Genomic DNA, 16572 nt, shown 5'->3' with positions numbered 1-16572 from the left:
AGATTGCTGCGGGCTTTGGACGCCATTGGTAGGTGACTTGATCTCATAAGTTGGGTGTTTAGGAAAGGATTGCTTCATGAGAGTGTGGTAGATTACATTGGTGGCAGTTTTAAAGGGTGTACTGGGGAGCGGGAAATCAGTAAAGCATTGAGGATCTGAACTCAAGGCAGTGGAGGGGGGATTTGGATGGGGTTTGTTACAAGTTGGATGTGGAGGGTGAGGAAGGAGAGAAGTAAAGTAAGATGCAGAATAAATGACAGATTTAGGAAGAGGATGCAGTGAACATGTTCAGAAAAGGACATAAATTTGAGGTTTCTAATGGACATTTGGAAAAACAAAAGTTTTGAGAGGTTGGCTGGGAGAAAAAACGAGACGTCCTCACAGGAGGACTTTGAAGACATGAGAGTGGATTAGTCAGAGCCCACCTGTGAAGCAACAGGAGGGCAGTACAGGGAGCTGCCCAAGGAGGGAGGAGTGGCAGAAAGGGAAAGAAAGCTGGAGTCCTGTTGATGGGCCAAGGTGGGGGCAGTAGAAGGGACAGGAGTCCTGTTAGGATGAGGACAGTTGGTTAGGAGGTAGGTAATTGGTGATTAGTTTCAGGTGTACTGGTTGGCAGAAATTTGAACTGGGAGTAAGGAATTTTAGAGCTAAGCTGGATGTTAGAAGGCTCCTCCTGGTCTCCCCCCTAATTTGACAGATGAAGACCCCAAGTCCCAGGGAGGTGGAGCGGCAACAGTAAGATAAACTGTCTTACTTGGTTATGGTTTGAGGTGGGAAATCATTTCATCGAAAGTTTACAACAGAATGAATGAGTCCAGAAGGGTCTGCACCTCCTTTGGCTGTATCACCAACAGGGCCCAGCCCAGGACTGCTGAGCACAGACCTGGGTGTGGACCGCGGCCCAGAGGAGAGCTGGGAGAAGAAAAGGAAGGAGAAGGGGTTGCCAGGGTGCCCCGGTTCCACATCTGGAGTCACCGGGATGAGTTGGAGGGTCCCCGAGCTTTACTTTGTATGACAGGAAGCCTGGAGAGCCCACACATTTGTCCATATAAGGCAGCCCAGACCTGCTAAAGCGGTTTACATCCCTTTGGATAAGTTGAAATGATAAAATTGAAGTAATACTAATTAAATAGTAGCCCTGCTTAGTTCATGCTGATCAGAAGCTCTGATTGGCAATTACTGTATCATTTCAGAAACAGGCAAGGAAATTAATCCTTACCAGTTTTAGAGTTCTAGTACTCACAGCTCCTGATAGAATCTGTTGATGGGAAAATAATAAAAGCCAGGGCTGAGATTATTTGTGTGGGCGTGGGAGCATTTTCACCGTCCTTGAGGAGTATTGTGTTCTAGTTCAGTTGCCTTTTCTCCTTCCTCCTTTTCTCCGTGGCATGCCATCCTGGTTGAAATGGGGAAGTTCTGACCTTTCTGTGTTAGGTTTTCTCAGACTTTCCATCTTTTTCCTAGATCAGAGAGTATTGTCCGAGAGATGGAGCTCTTGGGAAAGATTACTGCCCTGGACTTAAACCCAGAAAGAACTGAACTCCTCAGCTGCTCCCGAGATGACCTGCTAAAAATTATTGACCTACGAATAAATGCCGTCAGACAGACATTCAGGTAACTGAAGACACTCTGGTTGGGTTTCATTTGAGTCTTGCTGATTTTTCAGAGGGTTGTGAGAAGGCCAGAAGCCTGACTTGCCCGCACATCCCAAGTTTGCATGGACTCTGGGGGTAACGGTGCCCTGTCGTCTGTTGCAGCGCGCCGGGCTTCAAGTGCGGCTCCGACTGGACGAGAGTTGTGTTCAGGTTAGTGGTGGTGCTCCTCCCGTCGCGCCCGCACCCCCAGCGTGGTTCACCGCAGAGGTTAGAGCAGAGGCCTCTTCCCACTGGGGAAACGAGCTACATCTGTACGGTGCCTCCACGTGCACAGGTGTCCAGGAACGAAGCTGCACGTTCAGTCCTAGAGGTCACTGTCACTGTTTCCTTCCTTTCTAAAGTGTCCCTTCTGTGATTGCGTGAAACTGTGTCCCAATTCAAAAACTAATAATGGCTAGTTGGTTTGTTCTGGGTATATCAGGTTCCCCTCTCTTTACTCATTTACATGAGAACTCTTCGAGAGCTTTTTGGGAAGGGTGGTGTCCCCTGGAACAGAGCAGAATAGGCTCTCTGGAGAGGCGGTGGTTTCCCTTTCCTGTTCTCCCTTCCACGCATGGCTGTTCTCCCAAATACATTGCCATGGTCAGTGCCAATATCGTGGAGAAGCTTCTCTACAGTCGATGCTTCCTTCCTTTTCTGCTTTCACTGCACCATATAATGAGGCAGTCCATCAACTGAAAGAAACCCTTCACCATTTGGGGGTTGACTTTGACCTCCCTATGTGCTATGTTTGAGTCTGAGAGATGCTTAGGGACTTGTGGCCCCAAGAAGTAATGCAGCGGCACCATTTTTCATTAGCTGGTGAGGCCAGATGATAGGGTGAAGTGGCTTTGGCCAAAGCGGTTGTGAAGAGCATCTTCTGGTTTCTGGGTACACGGGAATGGTCACGTGTTTGACTCGTAAGTGAAGAGTAAACATGACTTCCTGGGGAGGGGTCCGGGAAGACGCTGAGTTGGGGGTGGGTGGTAGACGCCGTTTCTTGTCTCATGTGTCCTGCAGCCCTGACGGCAGTTACGTGGCAGCAGGCTCGGCCGAGGGCTCCCTCTACATCTGGAGCGTGCTCTCCGGGAAAGTGGAGAAGGTCCTTTCAAAGCATCACAGGTAAGATGTCAGCCCCTCTGAGGTGGTGAGCAGGCCTGTGACTCCATCCCAGGGGTCACATCCTCTTCGGGCGTGGACCCGAGTCGACCCCACGAGGGCAGTGTCCACTCACGCACTCTACTGTGAGCCAGGTTAGTGGAGGGAAGCTGGGGCCCTTCTCCCCGGACAGCAGACAGCAGCGTCCTGCTTATTTACATTTCAGACCGTTCCAGCTAGAGCAGTTAGGGTATGGCCACTGGAGAAGGTTAGAGCCCCGCGTTCTGTCTCTCGTCTTGTGGCGTCTCCTGTCTTGATCTTGCCCCTCACCGCTCTTCTTCCTCTCTGGCTCCCCTTCTCCCCCTTCTAAGCCCCTTTCCTCAGGAAATCGACTGCTTGTAAACGCCGATTTTCACGTGCTTTTTACTTTCATCCAGGCCCCTTTTCCTCTCGGCTTTGTTGTGTCCCCCAAGCCCAGCTGCTCTTAGAACCCAGGCCCAGGGCCCCCCGGGACCACCCCTCACCGTCCTCGCTGTGGTGGTGCCTCCCCGCTCCTCAGCCAGTTGCCCTGAGGTGCTCGTCAGAGGCTCTTTGCTTAACTCAGAGCTACTCCCTTAGGGTAGACTTGATAAGGCCTGATTCCTTTCATTCCAAACTACCTCCTAGAATCAAGGCAGGGTTCCTCCAAGTTCTTTCGCTCTTTAAGTGCCTGTCTGTGCATGGGAGCCACACCGGCGAGTAAAACGGGCGCTGGGACAAGCCTGACGCCCTGATGGCGAGGGAGCCCTGCGCTCGGCCCACGAATGTCTCACCCGTGTTCCGACCTCTCCCTTTGAAGCTCAGCGATCAACGCCGTGGCCTGGTCGCCTGCCGGCTCCCATGTCGTCAGCGTGGACAAAGGAAGCAAAGCTGTGCTGTGGTCAGAGTACTGAGGGCACCTCGTCAGGAGAGAGCGGATCAGAAGCTGGAGGGGCACGCGGGCCCCACGGCTCTGTCCTGGCAGGTGGCGCCTGGACTGTGGCTTTGACCTCCAGAGAAGAGCTCGAGCCGTGGGGCGCAGTAGCCTGCCTTCGAGCAGGGCTCCCGAGGGTCGTGGCTGAGGTCCCGTGGCCTGAAAGAGTAACACTGAGAAAAACCTGATGCTGCGGTCGCTCAGCAGAGGTTCAGGTTCTTGCCTTGATTCAAGTGGGAAACACTACTGGCTCTGATCTTGCATACCTCAGCGGGGGGAGCGCAGGCACCTGCTGGCTTCTTCCCTGGGCGGCGGTGCCGCAGACGCCCCCTGCACCGGGTGTTGCTTCTCCCCTGTGCTTTCTCCCGTCCTTCCAAAGTCGGTTCTGGCCTGATGAAGGTCCTGTCACCTTGGGGTCATTTTCCCAGGGAACTTGCTTTAATCATGGATTAACAGAAACCCAGGTGGGATTACCCCTGCCCTCAGGTAGCCCACGGGGACGGTGGGACTGTGGTCCCCCCGCTGGTCTGTGTCTTTACTACGAGGCTCTTACTCTGACCTCACCTGATCACAGTTGGAATTTCCTTAGGTCTCCTAAACTGTTCTTAGAAAGCAACTGTTCTTCAAAACTCCTTCCTCCCTCCCCTCCCCCCCCAGTTCTACATATCTATCTCTTGGTCAAGAAAGAAATCTCAATTTGGTTAAAAAAAAAAAAAATTGGCAGTGGGTAGGAGAAGAAGTGCACAACCCTTTTTCCAGAGAAGCGGGTGAGCTGCAGGAATAAAGACTGTATTCCCGGATCATCTGTAGCTTCTCAGAAGGTGGGCCGCCCCCTTCTTCCCGGCTGTGCTGGGGTTACAGTTGCCGGTGGTGTGGGATTGGAGGCCTCCAGTGTATTACCCTGGAGCCAGTAGTTCCGGGTCGCTGCCCCTTTGCCAAGCCTATGTGCAATACCCCCTCGGTGCTTTAGTGCAGGAAGCCCATTCCAGGAAGCATGGGAATGCCGTCTTTCGATTTCGGGACTTGCGAGTAAGGCCGGGAAGAAACTGGCCTATGCATTTTTTTTTTAAACGTTTATCTTTACCATCTTACTCGTTTATAAAATTATAGTTCCTTGAGTGACTGAAACACCAATATTTTTATCACTTACTCATTCGCACTTTAATTTTCTTCCTTCCAGACTTGTTCTCTGGACATCTGTGGGAGCGAGGGCTAGAGCAGGGTGAGGACGGGCTGCGCGCTCCCTCTGATGGTGTTGGCGGCTCTGTTCTCCCCTTTCCCCTGCCCTCGCCTCCCCTTTTCAGTTTGCTGTTCAGGGAACTCGTGCTGAGGGGAGTTGAAATTCACAGGCCAGGGCATGTCTTTTATTTATTTAATTATGTTGCCCAACAGAACTTGATTGTAAATAAAAAAGAAATCTGTTATGTACTTTTCACACTCCATGCCTCTTGGTAGTTATTTTATTCTTCTTTATCCTTAAGGGCGAAAAGCTGGTTTTTTTTCATTTGTTTTCCTGGTATTCATTCATTTGTAAATGATGGTTAATACTGTCCCCGTGCCTTTCCTTATTGTTCATCATTTAAGCCCAAGGTATTACTGTCTGTAAACATCAGCGTTCCAGTTTCACGTCATTTGCAAATCTTAACTGGAACCAGAAAAGGGTCTCTTCGGAATTTCGGCAGCTGTGCGGTCTGCTCCACGCTGCAGCAGTACGAGCTTCCTGTCCCTGCGCTGCAGACTTTGTTCACAGGATTGATAGTGAACTGTATGTGTCTCCCAGCCGCCAGGCCTCTTCTTTGCTGAAGGGGCATGAATTTCCTCATTGAAGAGTGATTTATTCGTAGCAGCTCAGATATCTAGCAAGCGGCCGTGTGCCATAACAAATTAGGGTCTCCCTGATGTATCCCACCCCCACCCCCAAGGACCCCTGTCCAGCCCATTACCAGACGGTAGTCCAGCAACTTGAGTCAGGATTCCATCATGATCTGGAGTCTCAGAGGCAGCCAGCAATCTCCAAAAAGCGGAAGGTGGGGATCCTGTTGCAGTCACCTTCAAGGAGGTAAGTCTCATTCTTCAAAAAGGCTGAAAGTAAACATTGTCATAGCCTCTGATTATCCTGGGGTTTTTTTTTTTTTTTTTGACCTTGGAGGGAAGCAGGACTGCTCTCTGCTCTTAACAAAGATGTTTCAGTTTGAGATCCATCCATACTGTAAAGCTCTCTTCAGGTCACCTGACTGCCAAGGCTGGGTTACAGGTGTGGCTTCCATTGGAACCACATGTGGAACATGGCTTCCATTGGAACCACATGTGGAACATGCTTCCAGCCAGCTCATGGTCTTCATTCTCTTTTTCTCAGATCATCTGGGACCCTCCTCCAGTGCTGCTGGTTTCATTGGTCAGGGTGGGAGGTGGGCATGGGGGTTTTTAATTTCCCAGATGAATCCCGACTGGTTAGAGCTAGCGTGCTCCCCTGCAAGTGTTGTGGGCTTTGATCCAGACGTTAGCATATCTCAGGCTGAGAATTAAAGACTTTTAAAATTTATATTTCCTAGGTTGTTTCCCCAGATAGTGTGATATATCAAGTTCTGTGCCTTATTAGAGCACATACTGTGCACACATTCACTTTTACCTTTATCTTGTGAAGCCCCGATGCACCTTTCATATCACAGCGCACAGGATATTTTGTGGGGACGCTGGGGCAAGTGGATGAAGCTGCTCTCAGCTGGGAGGGGCCAGCCCAGGCCCCAGGGGCGTGTTTGTTGGGAAATTCTAGGGTTTGGAGTGTACCAAGGTGTGCAGAGCTACTGTGTGTCTTCACATCTATAGCACAACCGTGATCAATCGTGATCTTGGGGAATCTGACCATTTGAAATGTAGACCTGAAGCTCGCCGCCTGGGTGCAGCACCAGGAGAGAAGGGTGGCAGTGATGAAACCTCGTGCAGGACTGCTTGCCAGGCTGCAGAAGCCACAAATGTTTGTTTTTATGAGATGTCTTGGATAGTAATAAGGAAGCTATGGCGCTCAAATTCTGTCAGATCTGAAGTGTATCCCATTTCACAAATGGGGGGAAGTTTCCCAGTGAAGCAAGAGGCTGTTCCGGAGTCCTGGCCCCCAGGTGGGCATTGGTGCCCCATCCAGCCCTCCACGTGAGCCAGCGGGAAGTGCCTCTTCGGGGGCGAGGACGAGCTGCCCGTGTTTGTTTTTATTCCACTGCGTCTTTTCTCTTGTGTCTTACTGTAAGGCTCATTCTCACTAGAAATCCCAAATTTTCAAGCCAATAAACTTTGGGAATCTTGAATAAAGTGAAATATATCTGTATTTGCATAGATTGTGTAGAAACACGTAGGATGTGTGGTACGTGCCAGTGAAAGATTGGACTCTGATCCAGAAAGTGATTCTTGCCTCCCTCACCTCGGCAGAATCGGATTCTCTCACCTCAGGGAGCCCTGGTTTCCATCTGTGCTGCTGAACTCTCCCCTGTGTTCACTCCAGACGCTTCTCGCATCCTGTCTGTGCTCTGGCCGTGGTGGACTCTTCAGACACTCCAGCTCTTACTCATCTTGCTGGGGGCCAAGCTGCCCTCTTCCAACCCTGAGTGGCAGGCATGATGGGAACATCCACGTCTCTGGGGGTCCAGAACCTGAGGAGGCGAAGGAAACACCAGTGTAGCAAGGTGTACCTACCTGCCACTCAGTAGTACTCATTGCCAGAGTACTTTACAGCAAGGTTCAAGCATGTCATTTTCCCCATGAATCAGCATGCATCCCAACCTAATAAGGACACCATGCCGTAATTACACCTCACCGAATTAAGTGACCCTGTTATCCACTATCCAGTCTATATTCAAATTTTCCTGACTGTTCCAATGTTTTTTATGATTGCCTTGTTTATGATTACAACCTCTTAGAACCAGGTGGTTCTAAATAGTCGTAAGCCAGAAGTCTTGGGATCAGCCATATCCTTGACACCTTGACATTTACGTAGTGCTTGGCACACAGTGGGCACTCAGTAAAGCTTTTATTTAGTAGAACTGAATCAGCAAAGAAACAAGTGAATCAGGATCAGTGAGCTTTTTGCTGCATAACAAAACTGCCATGACATGGAATGGTTTAAAACAAGTACTATTTCTCCCGATTCTGTGAGCGGGCGTAGCCGGCTGGATTGGGGGCAACTGGTAGAGGGTGGCCTCACTCGTATCTGACTGTTAATGTGACATCAGCAAGGGGAACAAGGATGATGCGGCAAGAAGTCAAGCGTCTGTGGGACTGCTTGTCGCTCTGCCTGGTCACCTCCGTTACACCCTGTTGGCTAGAGCAGGTGGCACGTGCAGCCCTGCCTCTGAGTGGGACTGCGGAGCAGAGTGGGGACAGGGAAGGGACTCGCCTTGGCGGTTCTGGCAACTGATGTGCCACGCTGGATTTGGTTGACTTTCCTCATGTAAGCTCTGTGTCCCACTTGGGAATGTAGCCCTGGAGATTGCTATGTGCCAGGCTCTGGGGATTTGGTCCAACCCTAGGACCTGGAGAAGAGAGCAGGGGAATTCAGGCTTTGGGTTTCATTCTTCCAGAGAAATGGACTTCAGAGACAATGGGAAGGTATGCTTGTGAGCCAGGCCCATAGGAAGACAAGCTGTACGCGGTCTAGTTTCTAGATAGAAAGCCATACATTCCATTGCTCCCTGGAGTACGTGCCCAGGTGCTTCTAAGAGGTCGTAAGCCAGAAGTCTCAAGATCAATCATATCCTTGGTATCTTGACATTCACGTAGTACTTGGCACAAAGTCTTTATTTAGTAGAATTGAATCAGCAAAAACAAAGTGAATCGTAACCAGCTATAAGGAAGAGTAAGAGGGAGAGTAGTTTAAAAAAATAAGAATAAACCACTTAGCAAGGGTAAATATTGTTTCATAGGAGTGTTGTGTATATATGTGCGTATGTACTGGGTCGCGATGTAAAAAATGTATTTCTTTTTCTACTATTTTTAAATGTACTGAGTTGAAATTCAGCTAACATAAAACTAGTCATTTTAAACTGAACAACGGCATTTAGCACATTCACAGTGTTGTAGGAGCACCACCTCTACCTAGTTCCAACAAAAAAGCGTATTTCTTAAACTGGATTAGTGTCCATTTTTTTTCCCAAACTTTGGATCGATAGCAGTTGATCTGTGTGTAGAAAAGCGCGGGCCCTCGTCCTGCTCAGCTTGGGCTGCCATAATGAAATACCGTAGCCTGCATGGGTAGATATCATAGACCTTGCATTTGTTCATGCTTTTTTTTTTTTTTTTTTTTCTTCTGTACGTGGGCCTCTCACTGTTGTGGCCTCTCCCGTTGCGGAGCACAGGCTCCGGACGCGCAGGCTCAGCAGCCATGGCTCATGGGCCCAGCTCCTCCGTGGCATGTGGGATCTTCCCGGACCGGGGCACGAACCCGTGTCCCCTGCGTCGGCAGGCGGACTCTCAGCCACTGCGCCACCAGGGAAGCCCTGTTCATGCTATTATTACTTCTTTAATAAACATCATTGAAATTTTTAAAAAAGAACAAAAAAACCGTAGCCTGAGTGGCTTAAACAACAGAAGTGTCTCACACTTCCAGAGCCTGGAGTCCGAGCGGCAGGCACTGGCGGGGTAGACTTCAATTCATCCTGAGGCCTCACTGCCACTAAGCTGTGTGCTCATGAGACTTGTTTGTGCACAAGGAGAGTGGAGAGCCTGTCAGATCGGAACCACACTGATGGCCTCATTCAAAGGCCCCACCTCTAAATACCGTCACACTGGGCGGTAAACGGGCTTCAGCACGTGAATCTGAGGGGACACATTGTGTGTAACAAACTTCTCCAGAAGGCTCTGCCTAATTTTGCTCAACTTCAGGTGTAAGCAGCTCAGTTTGTGGTCAACTCCAAGTTCCTTACCATCGAAACCCCCTCTAGCGTCAAGGCCCATGTGGCAGGACCAGAGGGTGAAGAAGCTTTCACCTCAGAGAGGACGAAGGAACATCCATCAGGATCCTTTTCAAGACCTTGTCTGCACATTTGATGCATTTCCCTGACCCTGCAAGCCAGGGCAGCTCGTGGGCTCCCCTTCTACAGATGGAGAAAAGCAAATAGCAGTGAGGCCAAGCTAGTTTCTCAAGATTGCAGTGGATTCGTCAGTGAGCGACGGAGCCCAGGACTCCAGTCTGGGGCCGTTTGTAAAACTTACTCCTTCTGCACAGAAACCTGGAGCATTAAGTACTGATGTCAGTGTGATGCTTCAAGATGGACATTTGAAATCTGTCTGGGTGTGAGAGGGTTTCAGTGCCCATGAGGCTTGAGCACCTGTGTTCTAATCATGAAAGACTGACGTGTGGAAGAGATTGGATTAACTTGGAGCAACACAGAGAAGTAGAAGGGAGGCTGATTTCCATCCTACAAAAAATTTTCTCACACTTCATGCTATTTCAAAGAAAAGTGGTAGTGATTTCCCTGTCCCTGGAAGCATTCAACAACTTCTGTGGCTATTGTAGAGGAGATCAAAGCAAGGGATGGAGTATAGACTAAATGTTTTTCAAGGGTCTCTGCCCGTTGGGTTGCATTTATGATTTCAGACATTAGCCAGCCCAGCCCATAACAACAGCCCTCTGTTCTTAAGGCCAATTGACTAAGAGGTACATGTTGAAATGAGGGTGGCTTTTAAAAGCTCTGATTCCCTGGCACTCTGCATAAATACAGTGGCCTCAAACTTGTCAAGTGCTCTCTGCTTCAGTAAAACTAAGGCAAGGTTTTCATTTTGTAGTTGACGGTTAGCAGACTGAACCAGTTTTCCTCATGCGTGTGCCCTAATAAGCCCCTAAGATGATAACCTAGCCCCAAAACCCCTAAGCTTCTTAGCTGCATATCCCGACCCCCCACCCCCTCGAGCTGGTGCTGCGTTTGATGTTGGAAATGAAACACAGGACTCACAGCTGCTTCTCGCTGGATGCTGACTCCAGAGAAACAAGTATTGTATAGCCAGTGAGTGGTTCTTAGACTTTGAGCATTAATAGACCAGTAGATTTCTAAAAGAATTGTAGAAAGAGGTGGATAACTTTTTATTTTGGCCAAGTAAGGGTTTTTTTTTCTAAATTGCCATCTACACTCATCTCTATAAAAGGAAGGACACTTTGTCCTTATGCTTAGCGGCTGCATTCTGACGTTTATTGATTGTCATGATGTCTGCAATTTACTTTCAAATGGTTCAAAAGGAAAAAAGCAATAGAGATAGATGAGCACATGCAGCGAAATGTTCATTGTCGAATCTCCATGTTGACTATGTAGGTGTTTATTATACTATTCCAGCTTTTCTCTGTATGCCTAAATTCATAATCAATTGTAGGAAATGCAAAACTAGTGGCAGAAGGCAAATCATTGGTTACCTGGGACCAGGAGTTGACTGAAATGGGTGCTAGGGAACTTTTAGGGGTGATGGAAATGTGTCTTGATCATATTGGTGGTTAAAGTCATCAAACCACGCACTTAAAAATGGGTAGATTTGGTTGGATGTGAAGTATATCTCAATAAAGATTGGGAGGAAGAAGGACATTTTAATATTTAAAAGTTTAAAACTTCAAATAAAAAAATAGAAAAATGTAGAACTTCATAACCTTAGAACAAAGAACAGTCCTTTATACTGAATAATTTGGTTCTATGAAAAAACTGACAACAGTGTCCTTATTTTTCTCATTTCTCCACCAAGCAGAGAAAAATGCATTACAGACCAGGGGCTGGGAATGACTACCAGAGACTACCGTTTCCAAAAAGAGTGAGGTCTGGCATGCAGTCCACCCCAGATTTTCCTACCTGCCCAGCATTGGCAGGTCAGTGACTGAGACCTGCACCCTTGGGGGCCTGGAGCTAACACAGCTGCAGGAGAACGGGGGTCCCAGGAGCACCCACAGCTCAGGGCAGCCCTTCTGATGGGGACACTGGAGGAAGGGCCCCAGTCATTTTTCTTCCTTTTTTTTTTTTAAGGGACAAGAAAAGATTTCTTCAAAACAAAACCTAACATTCCCTTCACACAGACCACCAGTGTCAGCTCTTTGGTGTCTGTCCTCGTAGATTATGCATATAATGTGTACGATAACACACGTGTGCACGTATATCCATACACAGACTTGTGTGTTTGCAAAATGTGATCACACTGTACATACCATCCTATGACCTTCTTCATTCAGTCACAATCTCTACCTTCCTAGTCCAGTAATTTCCATCCTACGTGTCAGAGCTCATATGACATATTACTGATACATTATTAGAGCATATTCAGATTTTCCCAACGGGCCAGAAATGTACTGTACATCCTGTTTGTCCATTTGGGACCACACGGTACATCTGGATGTTGAGTCCCTTAAGTGTCTTAACCTAATGCATCTCCTTTCTATGACATTTACTTATGAAAGAGATCAGCCACTTTCTACATTCATCTGGTAGCTCTCTTGTGGTCTCATGTAACTATTCCTTGTATTTCCTAAAAACGAGAAGTGATGTCTAAAGGCTTGATGGATTCCAGCTGCTGCAAGGTGACACATCACATTGGTTGACACCGTTTGTGATGTGAAGATTGACATTAGACTGTGGCTGATCCCCTGTTGTACAGTTTGGCTTGCACCTTGTGAAGAGCCGTAATCCGTATGGCATCACTTTGGTGTCACAGGAATAGCCATTTCCCCTTCAACACTTCACCTAATGACTTTCACACCAATTAAGAATCCTTGTCTGAGTCAATGATGTCATCAGTATTTTAAAACGTAAGTTTTACTATTATTCAGCTATGGCGAGGTCAGCAGATCTGGAGACAATTGCCGTTGAAAAGATAGTTTGTTACAGTTACCAAAAAGAGGGGGCAGGCCATGCGGGGAAGCACCAGGGCCAGTCAGGAGGTAGAAGGATCAAGGAGAAAACATGGGCAAGAGTTCGTTTGTGGTTTCCGTGGGAAAGAACTGGTGAGATAGGGTAAGCAGACTTAAGATTGGCTATTTACTTCAGCAGGCCCTGGAGTGCAGGGGCTGTGTCCAGTTGTCTGATACCTGGCCCCAGGGTGATTAGGGCAGGGCAGTAGTGGCTCAGAGTGTCAGAGCCCAGCAAAGGAGGAAAGGAGGCCTTTGGGGTGTATGGGCTCTGAGTTGGTTGGTTTGCATATGAAAAGCAGTCATTTATTCTCTCTAGGAAAGAGCTAGCCCTGGGATGGCAGTCTCTCCAGGGTCAGCAAAGCCTCAGATGTCAAAGCATCAGAATTACAGAAAACAAAAAGACATGATTAATACCATCAGAGTTCGTCAAATGATGTTTTTCCAATTCTATCGTTCCCTTTGCATTTATTAGCTGGCATTCCTACGTTAAAAATTTTCAAAGTTTTCTCCCTTAGAAATTAAAATTTTTCCCAACTTTAGCTATTGCCAGCCATTATACTGTTGCAATCCAGTGACTCATTGATTTGCTCAAAAGTCCACTGAGGCCCTATTCTAGATCCTGGAGATGGGATAGGAACAAAACAGTCATAAATCTCTACAGTCCTGGAACTTATGTTGGGGTGGGGGGACAGACAATTAACAAGATAAATTATCTTGTATGTCAGATGCTGATAAGTGCTACAGAGAAAGGTAAGGCAGAGAAGGAGGACAGAAGTGTTGGGTGAGATGGTACACAATAGGATATAGATAGATAGGGTGACATTGAAGTAAAGACCCAAAGGAGTTAAGGGAGTGAGCCAAGTGACTATCTGTGGGAAGAGTGTTCCAGAAGAGGAAACAGTAAATGCAAAGGCCCTGAGGCAGGTTTGAAGAAAAGCAGAAGCCAGTGGACTGGAGCAAAGTGGGCGAGGTGGGAAGAAGGGGGCCCAGATCACGCAGGGCCTTGCAGACATTATCCAGACGTAGGTGGGAAGCCCCTGGAGTGTTTCGATAGATGCTAACAACCCAAACGTCACTTTCTGCTTAGACTGGCTTCACTCCCAGACACCAGCGCAAGTCCAGTACATATATGTGTTAGTGGCCACACCATCCCATGCATTCATTCGCTGAGTATTCTGTTCTGGGCACTGGAATACAAAAATAAGGGAAACAAGATGGCATGGGTCCCTGACGTCCTGAAGCCTAGAGTCAAGGATGGGAAGAGAGACCATAAAATCATCTCCTGTACAAGCATCGAATGCAATAGTGCCTCCAACCTAGTCGGAGAGGTTGGGGAAGGCTCTCCTGAGGAAGTGACTCTTGAGCTGGAATCTGAAGGATGACAAGCGTCAAGGAGGAAAGGAGAAGAGGATGGTTCCAGGCAAAAGCAAACAGCGGGAGGCGGTACAGGGAGATGGGGAACAGCAGGCGGAGGAGGCTCAAGCGTGTGGCTTTAAAGTTGTGTGCCTGTAGCTGAGAGCAAGGCGAGATGCTGAGAGCAAGGCGAGATGCTGAGAGCAAGGCGAGATGCTGAGAGCAAGGCGAGATGCTGAGCGGGAGGGTGACTGCTCAGGGCTTGGAAGCCCCCTCTGCAGCATGGAGAAGGATGTAGTCAGACCAGGAAAACAAAGGGGCTGGTATGGACTCAAGAGGGAGCGCTGGGGATGGGAGACTAAGATTCTGGAGACACTGGGGGCAAATTGACAGGACTCGTGATGTAATCAATAGCACATGGGGTAGAGGAGAGGGACATGACTTGTTTGGCTTGCATAACACCAGGGTTTATCTTGAGGCTGACATTTCTCCTTGACCTTTTTGTTTATATCCCCACCCCCAAGGTTGCCTTAGCTGCCTGCTGAGTTTAATCAATTTGGTTGAGCTCTTGAAAATCCCTTCTCCTGGTGAAACCAGGAGTGAAGGGATAATCAGTCTATTTCCAGAACCCAAAGTGGATTAAGATAAAATAGCTTTCATTTAGCTGTCATCCCTCCCCCAAACCTTCCCCACTCAAGCTTGACAGCTCCTGCACTGGGAGCCCCTCTGGGCCCTTGTCTAATGCTTTGAACTGCTGAAACTACCATTTCTCCCGTCTCAGCACTAATCCAGTTGCCACTCTACTCCTTAAATGGGATTTGGCTTCTAGACATTAAGACCTGGGTGTGGGCACCCTCTCCAGATTCCCTACAAATTCCCCACACAGTCAGCCAGGGCCCAAGTGGGGTCATCTGTTTAGACAGAGCAAGGGCTGGCTGCCTGCTCACCCCCGAGGACACAGAGACCCTCTCCTCACCTCCTGGGACCGTCCCAGCTGGTTGCCCAAGGTATGTGGTCACCCTCGAGCAAGCCGCCTCAGAAACTCAGGGCAGGGCGCAGGGAAGAGCCAGCGCCAGGAAGACTGACATTTTTGTGTAGTCAGTCTGTCCCAGTTTCACCTTTTCTGTGTAGTTTTCATGGACGTTGCTTGTTAAGGAGCGCACTGAATTCCAGACAGCTCAGATGGCCTCTTTGTTGTGGGGAAAGCTGGGGAGTGGTGAGAGATGGCAGGAAAGGGAAAGCACTGCTTAGTGTGAATTGCTGAGCAAAACTTTTGGGGATTTAACGTATTTTTAAAATGATATTCGTGAAGTGGTTATGCTGTGGTTTGCAGGACTTTTTCTATTTTAATTGCCGTAATAGATCATCAAGATAGAATTTTAAATTCAGTCTGGCTTAATGTGACGATACCAAGGCTTAGTCTCAAAGTAAAACCTTCTCACTGGAATCTATCTGGACGTCCTGGTGAGCTTTGCTAAGAAATGTCTGAGGCTTATCAGGAAAAATAAAACACCTTTAAACAAAAAAAACACACTCTAGTAAAATACAAACTAGACGAAGACCTTATTTAGTCAAATGTGGGTATTGAGGCAGGTAGAAGGAAATGTCTGATGGAGGTACAGCATCTCATGTATGGGTTTTATTCACAGAAGGTTCCTGACTTTAAGATGATTTTACCTTTTCCTAGCCCTCTAAAACCTGACACAACACCCCAAAGGGAAGAAACTGCCAGGGACAGGTAACATGGAGGCCAACGCGCAGGACAGTAAGTGTCCACCAAACCACGTCATCTTCAAGAAGATCTCCCGGGACAAATCGGTAAGTAGTACAGAGGTGAGGGGCTTAGTAGTAATCTTTTTTTTTTTAAAAGGAACTTTTTCGAATAGACATAATCAACATCAAAATCTTATGAGGTCAATGGAAGCTCTATGTCTATTTTCCATCTCTGTCTGAGATGGATGATAAATGAGATATAAACGAATGAGTAAATTGCAGAAATATAAATTCTCTTCGATCTCAACAAGACTTTAGTCCCAAGACCCTTAATTTTCTCCTAATCTCTCAGTCCCCAACCCCTCGACCCCAGTTTTACCTCTTTTCCTAGCCTTGAACCCATGACTTAACCATTTCAGAACATTGTTTGGTCAGTATCTATAACTTCCTTGACCCTTTTTCTATCATCTCACCTAACTGCCTGGTGAAAACCCTGATGCTGGATCAATGGATCAATGCAACTCTCTACTTTCTGTCACCCACCCCAGCTGCCATGCTCTCAAACCTTGCTGGGCCTCCAGGGCCAGTGGATAAGGGAGCATCTCCCGCTGCTCCCTTTCTGCCCCTCTGCACTGTGGCTGCATGGCCACCCAATATCCTGGCACTCGCATATTCGGCAGGGATGATGCCTTTGCTGGCTCCATCGGGGGCACGTTAGATAGTCTAGATGTGCCTGTGAGCTTCCTAGCCTGGGACACCCTATGGAGAACCCACCCACAGCCTCCGAGGATGGGATCTCCTCGCTCCACTCTATGGATTCTTAGGGGCTCATAATCTAGTTCAGCACCATCCAAAGCAAGCCACATATCTAATTTAAAATTTTCTAGTAGCCATGTTAAAAAAGTAAGAAGAAACGGGGAATTCATTTTAATACTATATTTTATTTAACCCAATATATC

At 47.9% G+C, this 16572-nt stretch overlaps 2 protein-coding genes across 4 annotated transcripts in view; both read left to right on the top strand.

Annotated features, from left to right (window-relative positions):
• Positions 1-5283, top strand: part of ATG16L1 (autophagy related 16 like 1) — a 46865-nt gene extending 41582 nt beyond the window's left edge. For 2 of the 3 annotated variants that reach the window (XM_060015912.1, XM_060015913.1), the window contains 4 exons: positions 1465-1614; positions 1758-1805; positions 2655-2756; positions 3571-5283. In XM_060015912.1, coding sequence (XP_059871895.1) covers positions 1465-1614; positions 1758-1805; positions 2655-2756; positions 3571-3664 — 394 coding nt within the window. In that variant the 3' untranslated portion in view covers positions 3665-5283. The remainder of the gene's footprint in view (positions 1-1464; positions 1615-1757; positions 1806-2654; positions 2757-3570) is intronic. The other variant, XM_060015911.1, reaches the window with a different exon arrangement.
• Positions 5284-15643: 10360 nt separating this feature from the next.
• SAG (S-antigen visual arrestin) overlaps positions 15644-16572 on the top strand; it is a 30383-nt gene continuing 29454 nt past the window's right edge. The window contains exon 1 of the mRNA XM_060015473.1: positions 15644-15718. Coding sequence (XP_059871456.1) covers positions 15644-15718 — 75 coding nt within the window. The remainder of the gene's footprint in view (positions 15719-16572) is intronic.

Source organism: Delphinus delphis, chromosome 7 (assembly GCF_949987515.2).
Source record: "Delphinus delphis chromosome 7, mDelDel1.2, whole genome shotgun sequence".
Lineage (NCBI taxonomy): Eukaryota > Metazoa > Chordata > Mammalia > Artiodactyla > Delphinidae > Delphinus > Delphinus delphis.
This window is presented reverse-complemented; position numbering and strand designations above follow the sequence as displayed.